This window comes from Heloderma suspectum, chromosome 5 (assembly GCF_057233095.1).
Source record: "Heloderma suspectum isolate Gila_16-S chromosome 5, 16-S_ref, whole genome shotgun sequence".
Classification (NCBI taxonomy): Eukaryota; Metazoa; Chordata; class Lepidosauria; order Squamata; family Helodermatidae; genus Heloderma; species Heloderma suspectum.
The window spans coordinates 190408974-190429623 of NC_139462.1; the positions used below are offsets into that span (position 1 = coordinate 190408974).

A 20650-nucleotide genomic window follows, 5' to 3' on the forward strand; every position below is an offset into this window, starting at 1 on the left:
ATCCTTACTAACAAATGCTCTGGCCTTTTTTTAAAAATAGTAACAGGATTAAAGGAACCAAAAAGAAGACATTTGTGATGAAAGAAGATAGGGAAAGTGCACAGCTTAAAGAAGGCTATCATTATTACTATGAAATACAATCTGAAATATTTCCCTTAGCAGACACCAACAGAGGGGAAAAAACAAAACTCTTGTTCTGAAGCATAGTCCCTTTGGATCTTGCCCTAAAGGAAGACAACAGCCATTTAAGGGGTCAACCCAGTATATATAGCTTTAGTTCAAGAATTTATTGTTTCCAGGTAGGCAAGTGTCTAAAAAAAGAAGTCAACCTCTTCCATGTGGTTTTTAAAAGTGATTTTTCATCAAAATATGTACCCAATCTGTTTTTTCTAATACTTCATCCTCACTGGAGAATATTTCTAAAAATAAATACTGAATTTGATGATGGCCTCATAGTAGTCAGTTCACTGCAGGTGAAGTCCTGAGAACCAACTTATACCCTGTTTACCTAAGATCTTGATTAAGAATAATGAATAATTCGTTGAAGTGAAGTGAAATGCCAGTAAGTTCACACTAAGAAAATTATGATGAACGAGTCAAAGGTAAACAGAGATGCAGAAATACTGAGTCTATCCTGAAGAGAAAACCTAAGAAAAAATGTATTTTGTTCTATCCTGAAAAGCTGTCATAAAGAAAATTCTAACAAGTTGGTGTGCACAAAAGTAAAGTGGTTCAACTTCCAGAAAACTTAGATAGCACCTTCTTATGGAAGACCCCAGCCAATGTTTGGGAAAGGACTTCTGCATTACAGAATACTATTTTCTATTCCTTTTCATATCCAAGTCTCCCAGTTTACCAAGGCATTTCACTTTTAACAGATTTAGAAACAAAGACTGAAATATTTCCACTTAGCGCTTTTCTCTCAAAGCTTTTAAATGGCATCAACATATTATTAAAATAGCTTTGCCTTCCTGTGAGATAAGCAGATATTTCAAGATGACTTTCCATGTGTTACACTTAACAGCCTGATCCTATGGACCCACAGCAACTGCAGCAGTAAGCATGTTATCCATGTCAAAGGCTTTACACTGTGATAGGGACATGTTACCCCGAACCATTTGTTTCAGTTGTGGATAGGGCAATGCTCACTTGGATCTTACAGGTTCAAACAGTTCACAGGGAGCACAAAAAGAGGCTGTCAGTAGCCCTCCTGTCTTCATTCTCCCCACCACCACCAGTTGGCACCACTGTGGCATACTATGGGAAGGAGACCTTGTTGGTGTAGTAGTGTTGATGGCAGCTGCCAAGCCAGCAATTGACACAAAGCCACTTATAATGGGCATGCTAGAACAAAGGCCCTAGAAACTAGTGTTGCAGTTTGCTTTGTGTGTATATGCTCCTAACATTTTAAAAAAACTGTATCTACTTTGTGACCCAGTGCTGTGGCTTGCTGCCCTACTTACAAAATAATAAATTACTTCATAATAGTTAGCCTTTTTATTTAGGATTATAAAATCATGGGAAAATTATATAAAAGTTTCTGCACTGTTTAGCTCTTTCTTTTCTTTTTTGCAAGACAATCAGTTACCGTGCTGCATTCTACTGGAATGCAGAAGTACGCCTGCGAAGAGGGCATACTGTGATGTCAGCAATAACTAACAATCTCTCAGGCACTCCCATGAGTATGGGCACAAAGCTTTGAGCTGATTAAAGCTATGACCTAAAATGAGGCCTACTGTGCTGTTATTGGACAGATCAAATCATACTGCCGATTATTCAGCAGATACATATTCAAGTGCCTAAGAATTATATTATACAACATAGTAATTGACAAAAAATTAATAAGCCAATGTTATATAGCAAAAGCTGTGCAAGTCTTCTCTTGTCTTTGTTCAATAGGAAAGTTATTTATATATGGAGCACTGAAAACAATATAATGCTGAGATGTAACAAGGATTTTTTTTCTGTATCTCAAACCTGTAGAAACAAATATTCCAAATACAAATTCAGAACTCTTTTTCCAATTTAAATTCTCTTCTGAAATTAGAAGCATTAAAGATTGCATAACAGAGAATTTGGTTTATATCAACAAATACATTCTTCAGTTTTGACTTCTCTAACAGCTTTAACTCTTGAAATAACAAGAAAAAAACATGGGAGCTAATTGTGTCTTTGAAGGAGGGATTGATATTAGCTCAGTCTTGCCCCATATCAAAAACTCTGGCAACAATCCAGCAAACCACTTAAAGCTGTGAGGAGCCTTAGTGAAGTCAATATAGTTCCTCCTCATGTGCTGCTGGATCAGATCAGAAGTGCTCAGCAGTTTGGAGAGATAAACCTTATATGTCCAGCAATAAATTGTTAGAGGACAAGAACATCATTTTATATGATAATCTGTTTGATCAACAAACATGTGCTCTTTAATTTTGGCAGATGTTATAACCACAGTGACATTGGTTCTGTAACATATATTGTGGAAGATGGAATAAAGGTAGTGTTTGACACTTTGTGCTAGTAATATTCTCATCAACTTAAGTTAATATTTAGATCAGCTCTTCAAATAAATTATTTTATTCCAATTACTATGCTGAGATGTGGATCTCTAGAGATGTCAAGATTGTGTTACCACTGTCACTATAATTAAATAGAGTAGTATACAACCAAGCTTTGGTTCGGTACTTTTCAGTACCAGGTTCTTTGAAAAAAAAAAAAATGCAACTAGCTGTCCAATGTTAAGACAATGGAAAAATTACAAGAGTTGGTGGTGTTCCACTAGTAGATGCATAACTGCTTGCAGAATAATAGCACAAGTAGTGCAAGCAACTCTTAGCCTAAAGAAGTCATAGTGAATTGTGGAATGCCTTGTTCAACAGCATATGGAACTCTTTATGAAATGGCTTGTGTGGAACACATTGTGCAACGGCTTGCGCAAACAGAATCAAAATATTGGATTTGACATTTGTGCAAGATTGAAAATGTGGTTTCTGCAAGCAGTAGAAGCTTTGGATAAAACTCTTAAGTGTTTGTAGAATATCTGTCCTCTCTATGTGAAATTACCTAAATTCAATAATTTTAGATTGATTCATAAATTGTTTAACCCATTCCTATATTATGCCCTTTAAAAAGACTACTATTAGCATCACCTTACCTTGGATACCTCTTCTTTTCCACTGTTCTCTCTGATGAACACTTTTTCTAATTCGGGGCTTATTCCTTCTACATTGCACGGCACACGTGAAACAGCTGACTTTGGCACTGAAATGTTTGACAGTGGCATCGGGACTGATCTCGATATAGAAGCCTTTAGAGCAAACAAGAGATATATCAGATTAGCTTAAAACTTACAACTGGAGAGTTTATGAAGTGAAAGGTTGGGTTCTGTACTCCTCTAAAGATTCAGAAATAGAAAACCAGAGTTATACATCAGTTTTTGAATCCAGGAGCACCTCAGTGATTGCAGATTTCTGATGAGAAAGAGTAGAAGTGAAAAGGGAAAAAAGATCCAATCCTTCCTGTCATACAGGTCTAACAGCCCAGTACTATGCCCCATTGCCTCAGCAATCAAAGTACTGGATCAGCATGAAAAATGGTATTGTATTCGTGACATGAGAAAACCAAACACATTACACAAACCTAGTGGCACATGCTGATAGCCAGATGTGCAGACACCATATCAAAGGTGTTATGGGAGAGTATGGGAGAGATGGGCTGAGGACAGTACCCACTAGCTCACCTATGTGCTATTCTAACAGCCTTCTGGCCACGATAGGGCCAACTATGGTTGCACAGCTCTTTGTACTTAGAATCATAGAATAGTAGGATTGGAAGCAATGGCAATTGGCTTTAATGGTAATTCAACCAACAGGCAGTGATGCAAGGCAGGTCAATCCCACTTAGCTCATCTACACTACACACTTTGTTAGCACAAGCCATTCTAAGACAAGGCAGCATGGTATTTCTGAAGAATGCAACTGACCCATCTCTTTAGGGTGTATTTCAACTATTAATTATAAGTGTTTAAGATGGATATCTTGTTTCTCATTTCAATTACACAATGCAAACATTATGTGACAGAGCGTTTCGGCTATTGGGCAGTATAAAAATGAAGTAAAATAAATAAATAAATATTTATAAAAGCTTCCATTCTGTATTGTCCCTTACTAGATGCGCAGCCTGATCTTGCACATGTCTACTCAGAAGCAAGTTCCACTGATTTCAGTGAGCTTACTCTCAGGTTGCGGTAGCTTAGGATTCCATATTCCATAAAGATAACCCCTTTGTTAGTTAACACAATTATACATGAAGATACTTGCACAGCACAGCCAAGGCAAAACTAAAGCCAAATGGCCTCTTTAACACTTGCGTAGCAAACTTCAAAATATTCTATCCATGTATATGGTGTAAATTTGGTGTTTTTCTGGAAAAATGCATAACTGTTGTGAAAAACACAACACAACTGTTGTGAAAAACACAAACATAAAAAGTTATGCTGCCACACTAGAATGAAAAAATAGTTGAAGTGATTTTGGCATCACACCTTTGTCACTTCCGCAATGTGGCCTGCTATGCTACGGGTGAGCAAACATGGGGGCAGGGGTGAGGTACAAATAATACTAAAACTAAAAAACCCAAACAACCCCCCTTACAGATAATTTAAGAGAAAGAATTTCCAGAGAAATAGCTGTGTTATAAGTCTTTTGCAGCAACAACATTAAAGACTAACACATTTATTAATAAAAAATATTATAGAAAATATGAGGGCAGTTGAACTCTTAACAACCTCCAGAAGGGGAATGAGCGAGACCTGCCAGCCCCACTACTTACCACTTGAGACAATGAGGTGCCGTCCTGTGGGCTACGAAGAAAACCTGTGCTGAGTTTCATTTGCATTTTGCTCAAAAATATTACCCAGACACCTACAAGTTTCTAAATATTTTTAAGAAAATAAAGATCAAACATCTAGCTTTTTCTCACAATCACAAGGGCTAAATAAAAGCACAATTCTATAGGGTGCCATGGTAGCTACCAGATTATTTATGACTGGTTGTATACCATGTTGAATCTAGAGCGTAACTGCAGATAAATGTGAATAATGAGTAATGAAAATGGATAATTGCAGGAAGGCAGTATTGCTGTGCCAGTGTTGAAGCTGTAGTTAACCATTTTGTATGCAACAAACTTTCAAGAGCACACATTTTCTATAGTCCTCAAAGCAAGGATTTCTAGGAAGGTTGCTATGACTAAATAATGTGGTCAAGGTTCCCAGTGGCAGGAAAAGAACAACGATAAACGAAACCTCTTTAGTCTGCTGCACTGGGTAACCAGGTAGTGATAAATTAGCATTTACTGGAGATCACAAGTCTCCAGAAATACAGCAAGGTAAAAAAATCTCCTTGAAAATGGAGACAGTGGGTGAACTTTATTGGGTAATCTGAATGTCTTCTGGATAGAGAGACGGCAGATAAACAAACTATTTCTAAACACCTCAAAGCTTCCATCAAACCTAAGCTGCAGATTTATTAATTTTTTAAAGAGACAATTTCTTCAACTTTTCAAGTACTACCTGCTGCTTGAATACACTGGAATAAAATTCCCCTCAGAAGTCATAACTATAAAATACCGTTTTAAAATATAGACATGAATTCAGAACCGGAAAAGGATAGTCACCTTCCATTCTATGGAGAGAGAGAAAATGCTGCCTGAACAACGTCAGTGGTCTGCTTACCTGAGTCTGATTGATTGCTATGTGGTTGCCATGGAGAGGTGACTGACGTTCTTTTTCTTTATTGTGACGACTACTCTGTTTACTGCGCTGGAGCTGCTGCCTCAATTTGGCAATCTGATGGGAAGAAGAGACAAAATCAAATAAAAGAAGGCATGGAATGGACAATGTTCATATCTTCAGATTAGCTGAGAGGAAAAAAGCACCTGTCTTAACAAATAAGCTAGCTGCAAAACTACAGTATCACACTTTAGAGATGAACGTGGGTTGTGATTACTGCTTGTTGCATAAATTTTAGTCATCCTGACCTAAATGCTCTCTTCTAAACAGCTAACCTACTAAGAGTTGAAATTTAGCTTAAAAAGGACTGCTTTTATGATACTTCTGAAAGGAAAAAGGGATATATTTGAGAATCAGAATCATATCTAAATGTTCCTAAAAATGTGAATTACATTACCTATCTATGTTAGAAAGAAGATACACTAATTCTGAGTTGTTTCCAGAGCTTTGAACAAGTCAGAAGCATGTATTGTACTTACAACATTACATTTTCATGCAGCATAGTAGACATTCCCAAATATGATCCCTTACTTTCCTCCAATGCAAAAGCGCAAGAACTATGAGGTTGATCAGAATTGCAACCTTTCCCAGAAGAAAATGCTGGCTTACTCATTTGCATACGTAAATTGAAATAGCTCACTGAAGCTGATCTTAAAACAAATAGCCAGGTGGCAATGGCAGCTAACCAGAGTGAATCAGCCAGGCCTTGGATCCACTGAGCTGGCAGCTTGTGAAAAGGAACCACATAGAAAAAGAAAGAGATACAGAGTGCACATTTCCTTGCCCCTTTATAGGAAAATGTGTGACATAAGTTTCATTTTACCTCTGTGAGTAGTAGTCACACTTCTTAGCACCATATGAAAAACTTTTCATTCTTCAAATAATTTTGTCCTTGCATCCATCCATTCAGTAGTTTAGATAAATGCTACCCTCTTATTCTTGCCCTTAACCAGGTTAATTTTGTTTGCTTTTTTACTCCTTCAATTTCTTAATATATTTTAGCAAAATATCTACAATTATATGCAATATACCATTTTTAGGAAATCAACTGAACGTACAAGAACTACTGGTACAGTCCCTTAAAACATTATTCAATTGCTTTCTATTTTCAGACCCAAATGGATTAATTAAGGCCAGATAATGACCACAAGAATGTGTGAACCAGGGGGCGCTACATTGTACTTCAAACACCACTTCAAAGAGATTTCTGAGTTCACATAAACAGTTTGGGGCTGATGTGATTCTTATCACGAATCTACCTGTGGAACAATGCACATAACACACAACGTGGTAGTAACTATTTGCATGCCAATCTTACCACAGAGATCCACTCTGATTCCCCAATGCTCTCTGTTCATCCACTCACACTAGAGAAACCCTAACACCAAGAGATTGTAACAGGAGCACAGAGCATGAACATGCTCCCACAAAAAGGTGCAGAACACTTAAACTGCATTTAGTATAACTGTGAGACTTGAGGAACCCCTCTGCCAAACTGTTAAGCACTTACTTCTTTTAGTTGATCAGCGCTCCCCCATGAAGCTGAACGCTGATGAGATCTCTTTTCTAATACCTCTTCCGCCCAACAGCTAGGCGTCTAAACGAACGAAAACCAACAAGTATGATTTGGCACCATTACTTGCTCTTGTTTTACACTTGTATTGTTAGAACACACACTATTTAGCATTTCTATTATATTTCGAGTGCTGAAGACATTTCATATACACATCTCCTTTGAGCAATCCTGAAACAATATTATTATCCCCATATTACGCAAGAGCTGGATTTGAGAACAAAGCAGCTTGGCTTGTCTAACCATGAGTTTGTGGCCGAGATAAAATTTGAACCAGAATACTTCCTAGTTCATGGCTCCCACTTCACATCAGCTCACTACAAAAATATATAAGACAATTTTCCTGATACTTTGCTAAACAGAGTTTCACCTTAATATACTGTTATATTTGCACACAAATGCACACTTAGAACATGCACAAAATTTAAAACTCATAACCAGAGACACAGAATATACAATATAGTAGCCTATAAGCTGCACTCCCACTACATCCCTCACTTTCTCTATGCTGCATCTGCTATATTGAAAATGCGGTTTCCAAAGGCAAGTTGAGCTACATGAACAGAAGCAGATGTTTAAAGATTCAAAACAAAGGGAGCCCTTGTTTAGAAGTGCACAAGTAAAGTGCTTCAGTGTAACTGCAAAATACAGCTTCCTTGACAATAAATCATTAAATGAAAATAAATATTTAGCTCAAGAAAAGGAAGAAGTGGAATAGATATTGTACTAAAACACTCCATACCACCACCCCACAAAATCAGGGTATGGAAATGACTGAAATCAAAGTCAGTTTTTCATCAGAACATTTAGAACATGAAATCAGACAGCTTTTCAGAGTTTACCCCCAAAACAGTATCTATTCACTCCATTATCATTAATCAGATTACATTGAACATTTTGATACCAAACCAACTCCACCATCAACTAATGTATCTAATATTTTAATACTATGATTACACCACTTATCATTTGTAAGTTAAATGATAATGGGTAATATACTAAAATGTAAGCCATACAGATATTTCTATAGAAATTTGTAGATGACCTTAACATTACAGTAGCTCCACAGTCCCTACACATTTGTCCATGTGCACAAGAATTCCTTCTGTAGCACAGTGGCTTCTCCTCCTCATGCTCCCATTCAAAATTCAGGAAGTGCTTGGAATTTTTTTTTAGTACTCACAAGAGCAGCCTTGTAATTAGTCACTCCTCTGATCACCAAAGGCACACAGAAGTTGCCCCCAGGTTAAGGCCCTCATTATCACCCTCTTTCAGCTTTCTCTTTCTTCTGACAGATGCAGCAGCCACAACTCACTCTATGATAGATACACCCCACCCAGACGGACAGCAGTTGTTGAAAACACAACAGTAATACAGCCACTACAATATTTGGCTTTCTGCAGACAGTGAAGGAAACAGAAAGACAGAGACAGCTCAGCCCAGAGGCAGCCATAACAAAGCACTATTACGCCAACTGGGAAACACAGTGGGGCATGCTAGCTGTTGTATGAGCTTGCTTACCCACTCTTTCCTGTTACAGACAGAGCAGGAGGGGGAAGAACAGAAAGGTATGGGCAACCAAATAATACATACAACTATAAACACACACTCCAATCCCATATAACAAGGATGGACAAGAGGCAGACTGGGATCTACTGATAAGACTGCTGGATGATTTGCAGTAAATTGGCAAGGGTTTCTGACTCCCAATTGTTTAACAACAGAAAAGTTCCCTCCTCCCCTCCCTATTAGATTCTCTATTCTGTAGTAAGATGTATATTTGCCCATATATGTGCAGATTTCAGAGGTATAGTAGATACAAGACTCCACCCCACAACTGCCATTTTGCATCTGGTTCTGGCAATTATGGAATACTGTTATGTTTATATCTCTTGTGAACCCACTTTGACTGCAATAATTGCAGAACAGGGATATATAAATAAACCCAAATTGACTCACACTGACCTGACCCCAGTAACAATGCTTGCAGCCTGAACCTATATTTACTTTGGAGTCCTCCCACTGATTTCATTATGGCTTGCTCACAATTGCACTCTTCGACAGTACAGCTACACCACTGCAACTGAACTATGCATGACTGGGACATATCACAAGAGACAGGGGATGCAGAAGGGACACAGGAGTAGTAACATCATTTTAACAGTTGTGAAGATGGAAAAAAATTCAACAGGTCCACTTGTTTCCTGCTCTCTCTTCTACACATGTGGGGAAGGCTAAATAAGCTCCATCTTTATCGGTCTCTAGTCACATTACATGGAAGATGTAGAGGACAAAAGATAATGGGAAGGCAAAGTGGGAGGGGAGCTGTGGGCAGCTTTGGATTTGTTATGGGGTATGATGTGCCCCTTCCATTTAAAGCAGAGGTAGACAACCTGGTGCCCTCCAGAAGTTTTGGACAACGCTATTCAACTCCAGTCTCCAATAGTCAGGGAGTATGGGAGTTGTGGTCCAAAAAATCTGGAAGACACCCATATTTATGCAACCATCAGAGAGGACAAAGCACAACTTCATTCAGTAGCTGGGACATTCATCAGGGAGCAGTACCTCAACTGCACACATGCAGACGGCTTAACACATACGCCAGAGTTTTAACTCAAATGCCGGATTTACCTGGAAGCCCCATTCATGAGAATTCTCCTCCACTTTGGGGGGGAGAGGGGGAAAATAATATCAACAGGGCCTTCATGTGATCAGCCATTCATGGGGGAGGAGGGCCAGCTAATATATTATGACATCTGTGTAGTAGAGCGGAGAATTGCTGCACTGCAACTCTACCAGGCAAATGCTCCAAGTAACATCTGAACTGAGGCAAAGAAATCCCCTTGCACTGCTTATGATTGGGCGGGGGGGGGGGGCAGCAGCTTGGTAGTAGGCACTCCCATTTGTACTTTTCTTTCTAGTCCAAGCAAGCTTTGTACTAAACGGTCCAGACAATAAGTTCCTAGAACCCTATGGTTTAAGTTGGAATTCCGGTAAAATGTATTGTGCAGACCTGCCATAAAACTGTCATGGGTTCTCCTGCCTCCCCCCGCCCCCACCAAGAATCCTGGGAACTGTAGCTTTATCAGGGTGTTGAGAATTCTATTAGAGATCACTAATCCCCTTTACAGAACTACAGTTCCCATAGTTCCCTGCCAAGAAATTATTCAACCAGGTTGTGTGTAGCGTAGCACACTACACTATACACACTTTATTTGCCCTTAGAAAATAAAGCATTGAAAGAATCTTCTTGAGTCACCTTGTGTATAGTGTATTTGTATTTCCACATAGTTCGCAATTCTAGTAGTTGTCATTCTTAACTCAGGGGTGGAGAGAAGGTAAATCTCTGTGTGATTTGCAGTAGATTGGCAAGGCTTTATGTCTCTCAACTGCTTAACAATAGCAGCAAGAAAGAGATCCCCCTCCCCCCAACATGCACAAAATTATGCTGCTGAAATTAAGAAAGCTTGGGTAACCAGAAGTGGATTTGTGTGTGGAAGGACTGTAAGCTGCCTTCAGTTCTGATACTCAAAACCAATTCCTGGGCTCAGAATTCTTTATTCCTAAATTATGTATTTGGAATCAGGCTCTGGTTGGTGGACCTCAGGGTTCTAGTAAAAAACAAAGCAGATCCCACACACCTGACGTCTGCCCACCCCTGATTCAGGTGACACATGAAGCTACCTTAAACCAGATCTGAATAACTGTCCAGTACTGTTTACTCTGACGGGCAGCAGCTCTCCAGAGTCTTAGGCTGAGTCCTTCCAGATCATCTGCTATCTCATCCTTTTAACTGGAGGTGCTAGGGACTGAACATGCAAAGCATGTGCTCTTTCACTAAGATATGGTCCCTCCCACTTTAAGGGTCATAGGCTGAAAAGTATCATACAGCTTAATATAAGCATTCCCAATACTCTCTTTAACACCCCCTATACAGGCATGGCAGTACCCATCCTTGCTAGCAGTACCCCAAAATTCAAGCGACCATACCAAGAGGATCCCAACCCAAGATTACAGTGACAAGACAAAGATTCCTTGCCAACTTTCCTTTAAAAGAATAAAAAAAAGCTAATTAGATGTGTGCTGGTCAAGACAAGCAACATTTTGGAAAAAAAAGACTGACTGACGACTGACTGACTGACTGACTGATTGATTGGAGAAGGCTTAAGCACCATTAAGACAAGTTTTCTAAATGCCCTTCACATGCAAAAGATATAACTTAACACCTTTACCACCTAGCCAACTGTTAATAATTTCAAGCACATTAAATTCCCAAGAAGCAGTAAAGCAACAAGAAGAAGTAAAGCAAGGGGGTGTCACACTGTGCCAAATGCCTGTGGGCATTCGGCTTGCCGTGGCTTGTCATGTTGTGCAAACCCAAGCGACAGGGATCGTTTGAGGGTTAGCCCACCCTCAGATAATCCAAGCCAAGCATCCATGAGGCGCCATGCAAAAATGGCACCTTCAGGCGCCCAGCATGATGTGACAACCTTCACAGGTAAGTTAAGCCACCACGGTGGACTGTCATGATGTGAGAACAGGCCCAATGACTAACAACAGCAGAGAAATTCTGGAAGAAGCAAGGGGTCAAATCCCATTCATTTCTGACTCAGCTGTTTAGCGGAGATTCTAACAGTACTGTAGTAGTAATTTTCCCAAACCAAGCAGGTGGAATGATGATGTCAAATTGCTTTTTTTGAATTTTAAAATTCGGATCCTGCAATGAACTAGAAAAAAAATGCTCCAACTCATTTGATTGTAACAAATTAAGATTCCATTGTACTAATATTCATATGTAAAGTTTTGCAGTCTTCACCTTAAGCAAGTACCTCAGTTTCTACCCATCTGCCACATAAACAGAACTGTATTTTCTATTTTCTCATTGCCTATTAAGAAAAGGGGGAAATACTAACCCCGGGAATCTGTTCTTAAAGCTACATACACATAACTAAAGAAACATTCAGTCATTAGTATAAGCAGCACCATGGTTCTTTGGGTGCAGTGTACAGTCCCCACAATCTCATGATGAGTCACTAGGTTCTCCTAGTTTTCATAGCACTATCTGTGTACCACAAAAGCTAGTATACTGCCAGAAAGCCTTTTCATGCCATGCTTTTCATCACTGTGAACTTCTCTTGTATAAGTATCTCTGTACAACATTTATCTGTACTCTGTACAACAGTTATCTGTACTCTGTACAAGCATTACTATACGTACAGTTATCAGCCCAATCCCTGCAAACTTGCAGCCCTACCATTTCTGGAGTATCCTGGAAACACTTTAGGGAGCATCCTATTCCCCCCCCCCGGGGGGGGGGGCGTAAGATAGTTTGGATTTCAGATCTAAGGTCTGAGACAATGCTCTGATCTCAGAGCCAGGAATCTGAGCTCCCCAGCTCCTCCCCCTCGCAGCCAGCACAGAGAGAACCAAGTCGGCAGCCTCTCCGAGCTTGCAAAGTGACCTCAAAGAGGGCCGAAAAGGGGCGTACCAATGGGCAGGAAGGGGACTGAGGAGGGCTGCTTACACAGTATCCCCAGGCCTCCTCAGCCTCCTTCCCACCTGCTCAGAGGAGCTCCAGCTGGACGGCAAAAAAGTCTGTCTAGCCAAAATGCACAGCAGGAGGAGCCACTCCTCCCACTCTGTACTGGATGGCGGTAAGCCTCCATCTTCAGAAGCCTACTGTCATCCTGATAGGATTATTCCCTGCATGATGTTGATGGATTGGTATCTGCACATATGTCCACAAAACAAACCAACAACATGAAGGAGTTACATATTTCATGAGTGTTAAATCTGTGCATAGTAGTTTTGATGTATATGCACATAATCCCTGTACTGTTGTTTACTTGTTGCAAGTGTTTGCTTAGGAGCAATTACCATTCCTTAATTATTTAACTAGTTCTGCCCTTCTCAACACTTTATTTAGGGTGAGGGGGGAAGAAGGCTTTTAGATCCATTGTTTATTTTATACTTGGCAATATAGTGTAAGCTAAAGTTGTGGACAGCCAAACAACTGGCTGAACTATTGGGGGTGGGGAAGAGAATACTCTCACCCCGTTCTGGAGTTATAGCTTTTAGAACAAGTGATCCTCACTGAAACAGCTGTTTGAATATGTATATGCACGATAGACAAAAACACAAAAAAAGAATTGTGTACCTTGGAAGAAAGTTGCCTTCCAAAATAAAAAGTCAAGGACATGGCATCTTAAGATTTCTGATGTTATAGCTCATATCGTACAATTCAGTTCACATACCAGGGCTATATACCGATTTCCCTCCCCACAAACTAATTTTATGTACCAAGGTATTTTGTTGTTTAGTTAAGATTTCAGCCCCAGAGATTACTGCCATAGCTTGAATTATGAATACTCACTTCCAACAAGAAATCTCTGTTGTCCAGCTGACAGCTAAAACCACATGTATCAAGGACACAAAATAGGCAACTGAAGGCTTGAGGTGCCAATTCAGCCTTAGAAGCTTCCCCTTGGGATATGAGCATAGCCCAGATGCTAAGGAAACCTTCACTCATTTGTAACTTAGCTGTTTTCTTGCACATGACCCAATATACAGGCCAAGGTCTCTTTATGGCTCCCCCCTCCCCAATGAATAGCTACAGAGGAGGCCATGTTCACCTTCTGTGAATTTCAAGCAAATAGTATTGAAGATGAGGTGAAGATCTATGACAAAGCCTCTGCTCCTATCCATACCAGGTGGGGGAAGGGGGGCAGAACAGACAATGTCCTTTTACTGGGTCTTGGAGAGTGGCTGAACATTCTTCCAAACCTGTTGTTGTTCACAATGTAGAGAATAGTCTGTGTTGTGATATGTACAGGAGTCAGCAGGACTGTCTTCAATGCTTGCTCACTTCATAATATCAGCCACATTAAAAACTATTTGGTGACAGACTTCCAAGGATCACTTATTATTTGGAAACTCCTATCATTCTTAATTGGAAAACATCTGGAGAATCTGTATGGTCACTACCAGTGGCTGGAAGTAAGTGCACAGCTAAAATTGCATCACTTTCAAGAGGATCAAATATTCTTGCCTAAACTAAAGGTGCCAGAGTAGCGACAATCCAAAAATTAACTCTAGTCAGCCTGCACGGTTGCCAAGCTAAGCAGTATTTGTATTTTGCTTTATTGCTGTTGTCTGTTCTGCCTTATACAAAAGCATCTGAGTACTAACGAAGCCTATTTCCTATTTGGTTTGTTCAAGTTCTGTGTCTATTAAAATGTTGATACTTAATTACTTGAAAATATTGTCCTTATGGCTTCGGCCATAGGAAGGAAATACCAAACAATCTTTAAAAAATAATCTTAAGGGCCAGAAGTACTGCATATCAGAAGTGTTCTCAGCATGATGTTATACTCTTAAATCTTTATTCTTCCTCCACAGCAGTAGAGATGTAAAATTTCCAGAAATTTTGAAGCCATGGGAAAATAAAATAAACCTGGATTTTTTTCTTGTTCTTTTTTTGGGGGCGGGGGATCCAGAAATGTTGGGGAAAATTGAGAAATTTGCAATACTAAGTCACTTTGTCACTTCAGGAACATACAATGTAATAATACACACACACAAACTTGGTTTGCTCATAAAATTATCATTACAATTAAAAACATTTAAATATGTGTATTTGTAATTATTGTCTGAATAAACTATACTGTTACATTTAATATAACAAACATGATAATTTTACGAGCAAACCAAGTTATATACATTTTAGGGTCCAATTTTATGTCTGACCAGAGGGGACTTCAGCAATTAGTCTCTGAAATATCTGAATTGTTTTAGAAGCCAGAAGCAGGAAAAGCTGAAGGCAAGGAAGACTGGTGTGCAGCACCTGTTAGTGAAGAATTGGTTAGGGTGATGTTTAGGGAAATCTAGCCTGAAGTAAAAGCTATTTAGCTGGGAAGACTTTCTTACCTATTAGGAATAAAAACCAAAAACATTTAATTGAATAACCTTTAAACTACCTCAACCTATTGACTTTATTCCCTTTTGTAAATAATTCCTTTAATAAGCATCTTAATTTTTGTTCATTTTGAAAAGTTGTATCTAGTGATGGTGTAAATTCCGTGTCTAAACCATAGGAACCAGGCTACTGAGTTTCTTTTAGGTACAGAAGGATTACGTTGCTAACACCAGTTAAAGGTTTTATAGCTGAGGCAGCATTCCCCTACCAATGAGGTCTAATTGGGAACTTTTATTAAAAACTGTAGCAGTGAGTTCTTTTAAAAAAGAAACATAGGTGGGAACCCACATGTTGTTCCATTGCATGTGGCGGCAGTGGCAGTACAGCCTACAGTGTTTCTCTCACATGTGGGTTTTAAAACCACATTAACTGACTGCTATAGTATCTAATCAGAACAAGCCCCCAAACACATGACTCTATAAAACAAAACCCAAACTGTCAAGAATGCACATTTCTTCAAATACTATTATATGGTGACTCCAGTCACATATTGGGAAACTGAGCACGACTTGGAGCATCCCTAAATGTCTATCAGTAAAAGATAATTAGAACAATAATTTTAACAAGAAAGAAATAAAGATGCTGGAATTTTTACAGAAAGAATTTAAAAAACTGTGTTTCCCCAGCGCTTCCAAATTTCCAGACATTTTACATCTCTAGTACTGTAAACAAGAAATGTGTCAGGACATGGTCTGAGCACATGATTCAGCCACCTTGCTGAAGCTAAACTGGTCTGGGTCTGATCAGTGTCTGGATCGGAGACCACCAGGGAACCCCTTGTGTACCACCTTGAGTTCCACGACAGAAAGAAGGCAGGATATAAATGGACTACATATAATATAGTGGCCATCCTCTGTTTTCTTAGGAGCTATTTCAGGCACTCATCTGTGGAGTGCTGAGAGTTGTGTCTAGGAGAGTAAGAAATCTAGGAAGTGTGTATCAGTTCAAAGGGAGTTGGCTCCTCTCCTCACCACTCAAGCCATTTATGTTCTATAAGTTAATAAAACAGGTCTGTGATGTCAGATAGACTGCTACACTTTTGTGGGCTTATTTGCAAGGCTATTTGTCAGATAGGCTTCCAAGTGTTAAACATTTATTTTGGCACATAATGTGATCCAATCAGCAGCACAGCAAAACCATTTTTATTTAAACAAGCATTTGGCCTTCTGAGCTGCTGTTCTTCTCTGCTGCTGTTTTAATCTGTATTTTTAATTTAAATGTTATTTTTCTTACAAGTGACTCCACAGGCAAAAATGTTACTACACCTTAAATTAAAACCTGTAACACCCTTCAGGCACTAGATAAGATTGTACTGCAAGTCTTATCAGGGTCATAAAGGTTGCCAGCTGGCCATCTACTCTCTGAAGTATGTATAGAACTTTATTTGCTTTCAAAACAAGATGCTGCTTAAGAAGAGGTGCTGAATAGGAGACGCCATCCATGGTGAAGTACAAAACAAAATAACCTTCAACTATTTTGAAAACAATCTATTTTAAGCTACTCCATCTTTGCAAGTCTCATGTGCCCACTTTGTCCATTAAAACAGGAGATAAAATCCATGGTACTCTAGAAATCAGTGTTAATTTGGTCTCCACTGAGCCATTTTAATGCTATGGTGCTAAAGTGACTTCCATAATCATGGTAAAATAATAATTAGAAGTTTAATATCTATCTTGCTAAAAGGGCTATCAAACAGTAACTTCCACAATTCATTCTTGTCAATGAAAATGGTATTCCCTTCAATTTTTATTTAAGACATGGGCAAGCTGGGCAGCTGTTAATTAGATGGTAGGAAGGCTCAAGTTCTCAAGTCCTACAGGACCAAACATGAGCATTCTGAAGAACAGACAAGCTTTTACATACAGAAATATAGATTTACCTTAGAATCAGGATAAGATGAAGCACAGCAAGATCTGTTTATTAATCTCCTGCTAGAGTGCCGAGAATCCAAACAACTGATCTAAAAATAGTATGTTCACACACAGAAGGGCAGAACTCACTAGGAATTTGAAGGGGGATGGGGCAAGTTACCAGCAAGTGCCAAGACCTATGAAGGTTTAACTTCCAGTATTTTTAAAATGAGAATTCTTAGGCCACATAGGAAGCTGTCTTATATGAGGTCAAACTGCTCATCTAACCCAGTATTTAGTCTGGCTGGCAGCAGCTCTCTAGGATCTCTGGCAGAACTCTTTCCCCATCAACTGCTACTTGATCCTTCTAACTGAAGATGCCAGAGAATCTGGGACCTTCTGCTCACAAAGCATGTGCTCTACCATAGAGCTATGTTCCTTCCTCAAACCCTGCACTGGCTCTCACTAAATAGTGTTTTTCAGTAATAATGCAGTAGCTAAAACCCAGATATACCTACAACTCAGCTAACAGATAATGGAAGGAGAACACGATTTCACCCAAAGTAGGCAATAATTGATTGGTTTTAGGCACTCTTATGTAAGAGTATAGCATGTATCTAGCAAGTCTGTTTACCATTCCATTACTGCAGTACCACTCTCAATCCTCCAACACTCCCAGCCACTATCGTCAATATATCAAGCAATGAATAACCAGATGCTGCCGTAGAGTCAGGCCAATGCTTCAATAAGGGTAGCCTGAACGATTCCAACTTTTTTTTAAAAGGGGGTGAAAATGACCATGTTTACTAAAACACAAGTTAAATCAAAACAGAATGGGGGACGAGGTCTACTATATTCTGAGGCCATGCTAGGCCATTCAAGAGAAGAAGTTCCATTTTGCCTGACAGATAAAACCCCACTGTTGAGAATGTAATAAGAGAGTTAAAGCCACAGTTCACTAACAGCAGAAATAAGAGCTGAAATCTTAAATCTGAATTCCCCCCTCCCCCCACAAATCCTTTCACAACTTTCTTCAAATCTGTTCTATGCAATTCCAAGGAGGGCATCTCCTCCAGTGACCCATATTGAACAACTGTGCACAGATCATTATTTTTTCCTCCTACAGATCAATACTACTACTCATCTGGAACTTCAGGTACCCTAAGCATTTTATAAGTCAGTTACTATTTTGTTTATTCTAGTTACATGATAAGATTGAAATGTCACCAAAGACCAAAAAAAAATGCCTTAAGGATGGGGGTGCAAGAGTAAATTAACATCAGCTAAAAGGATCATAGAGGGCACTGCCACCAAGAAAGCCCTCTCGTGCATTGCCACCAACTGTGCCTCTGAAGGCAACAGCAAAAGGGGTGCAGCAGCTGACCTTAACAGAAGGGCAAGTTCACATGAGGAGATGGTCCTTTAAGTAGCCAGGCCCAAGTAGTTTAGGGCTCTAAGGTGCTAACCAGACCTTGAACTGCTTTTGGAAACGAACTGGCAGCCAGTCCAGTTGATACAAAAAGGAATTACATGGCACTAGCTGAAGTTTCTGAATAGTTTTTAAGGGCAGCTTCACAAAGACCACCTATCTGTCAGTCCTGGGCGACCTTATCCCTGTGCTTCTGTCAGGCTCACTTCTACCTGGCCTGAGGGCAGAGCCCTGACTGACTCCAATTACAAAGGCTGCTTCTGCTGTTGAAGATGTCTAGACAGTAGAGACCATCAGAATGGGGTCTTCTTTAGGTTTCATGACTGGGATAACATTTAGCTTTAGGTATTAGTGGATTGTTCAATTGTGGTGTATATTTATTGTGAGATGTTTAGCCTATTTGTAGGACTATTTAAACCTTGTTAAGACTGTTTCATGAATTATCTGGAAATGTTGCTGCATTTTATTATGTAAATATTTCTGATGTTGCTGTACTCTGCTTTGAGCAAGGTTTTGCCATAGAAAAGTGGCATACAAATAAACCAATGATGATACTGGCCTTAACTTTCCTGTATCGAAGAGAACATTCTAGCTTTTTTCTGAGGCCTTAAGCAAGGCAGTGAAAAGTAAGAGCCTAGCAATCCACCATGAAGTTAGGTATTTATGTTAATATAAAGGCAGGTTGCCTACCCGTAACTGTAGTTCTTCGATGATCATCTGTGCATTCAAACATATGGGCTCTGCACCTGTGCGGAGCCTCGATTCGGGAAACTTCTACAGCTGAGGAACTTTTGGTGGGAACCCTTCCCCCACCATCCCAATGCACATACTCCAGTGGGTTCCTGCTCAATCCCTCAGTTCCAAGGAGGCCGTCAATTGTGCCCTTAGAGACCAAAGGAATCTCGGCGCCACCAATAAAACATGGTATTGACAACGAAGTGGGGATGGTGGGAGGATTGTGTGAATGCACAGCTGACCACTCGAAGAACTACAGTTACAGGTAAGCAACCTGCTTTTCTTCTTCATGGTCTCTGTGCATCACACATATGGGAAAATAACAAGCTTACATACCAGGAGGCGGGTCAGTGTCCTCATTAAAGAACCTCTGACAGAACCATCTGACCAAAGGAGTAGTCCTTACAAGCTTGAACATCGCAGCGATAACGCTTGACAAAAATGGAATGGGTAGACCAAGTCAAAGCCCGACAGACATCTGGTATCAACACCCCTCTCTCAATCACCACTGATGTTGCTACTGCTCTAGTCGAGTGCGCCTTCTTAGATCCCCCATAACAGAAGAACAAAGACTAAACAACTCTGTTCTAGTTTTATAGAACACCAGAGCACTGTGAACATCTAAGGTGAGAAGACGTCTTCTCAACTGCTGTTGAGGGCGAGGCGAAAAAGGCAGGAAGAACTATATCCTGACCCAAATAAAAGCTTAAAACAACTTTAGGCAGAAAAGCAATGTCTGGACAAATAACTACTTTGTCCTTATGAAAATGCAGGTATGGAGCATCCACACTAAGGGCACATAACTCTCCCGACCGCTGGGCTGAGGTAATGGCCACTAAAAATACTTTTGAATAGAGAAGTGAAGATCCGCCATATCAAGCAGCTCAAAGGGTTTTATGGTAAGCGCATGTCGCACCACTGAAATGCTCCATGCCAGTACTGGAGGTTTCACAGGAGGGGCAAGATTTCTAACTCCCCTCAAAAATCGATGAACCAGAGGATGCGAAAAAGCAGACAAACCTTTGTCAACAGGATAGATAGCTGAAAAGGCTGCTATATAAACTCAGAGACAGGAATACTTCAGCCCTTGTTCATGGAGTGAAAATAAAAAATTCAGTGCCCTGTACGGCACAGCAGGCAGAGTCAAAATCATTGTCCTTAGCAAAAACCGTAAAACACGCCCAGTTACTCGCATAAGATTTCCTGGTGGCAGGTTTCCTAGCTGCTTCAAGAACAGACTGAAGAAGTGCAGGTAAGTTCATTCTATCTAAGGCCAGATCCTCCATGCTGTAAGATGCACGGTAAG

The 20650-nt window shown here is 39.8% G+C and overlaps 1 protein-coding gene across 4 annotated transcripts in view; it reads right to left on the bottom strand.

Moving 5' to 3' along the window:
- GLCCI1 (glucocorticoid induced 1) overlaps nucleotides 1-20650 on the bottom strand; it is a 56909-nt gene that overhangs the window by 10619 nt on the left and 25640 nt on the right. For 3 of the 4 annotated variants that reach the window (XM_084858739.1, XM_084858736.1, XM_084858738.1), the window contains exons 3-5: nucleotides 7293-7379; nucleotides 5726-5839; nucleotides 3149-3301 (exon numbers count right to left, since the gene is read on the bottom strand). In XM_084858739.1, the coding sequence (XP_084714865.1) occupies nucleotides 3149-3301; nucleotides 5726-5839; nucleotides 7293-7379 (354 nt within the window). The remainder of the gene's footprint in view (nucleotides 1-3148; nucleotides 3302-5725; nucleotides 5840-7292; nucleotides 7380-20650) is intronic. The other variant, XM_084858737.1, reaches the window with a different exon arrangement.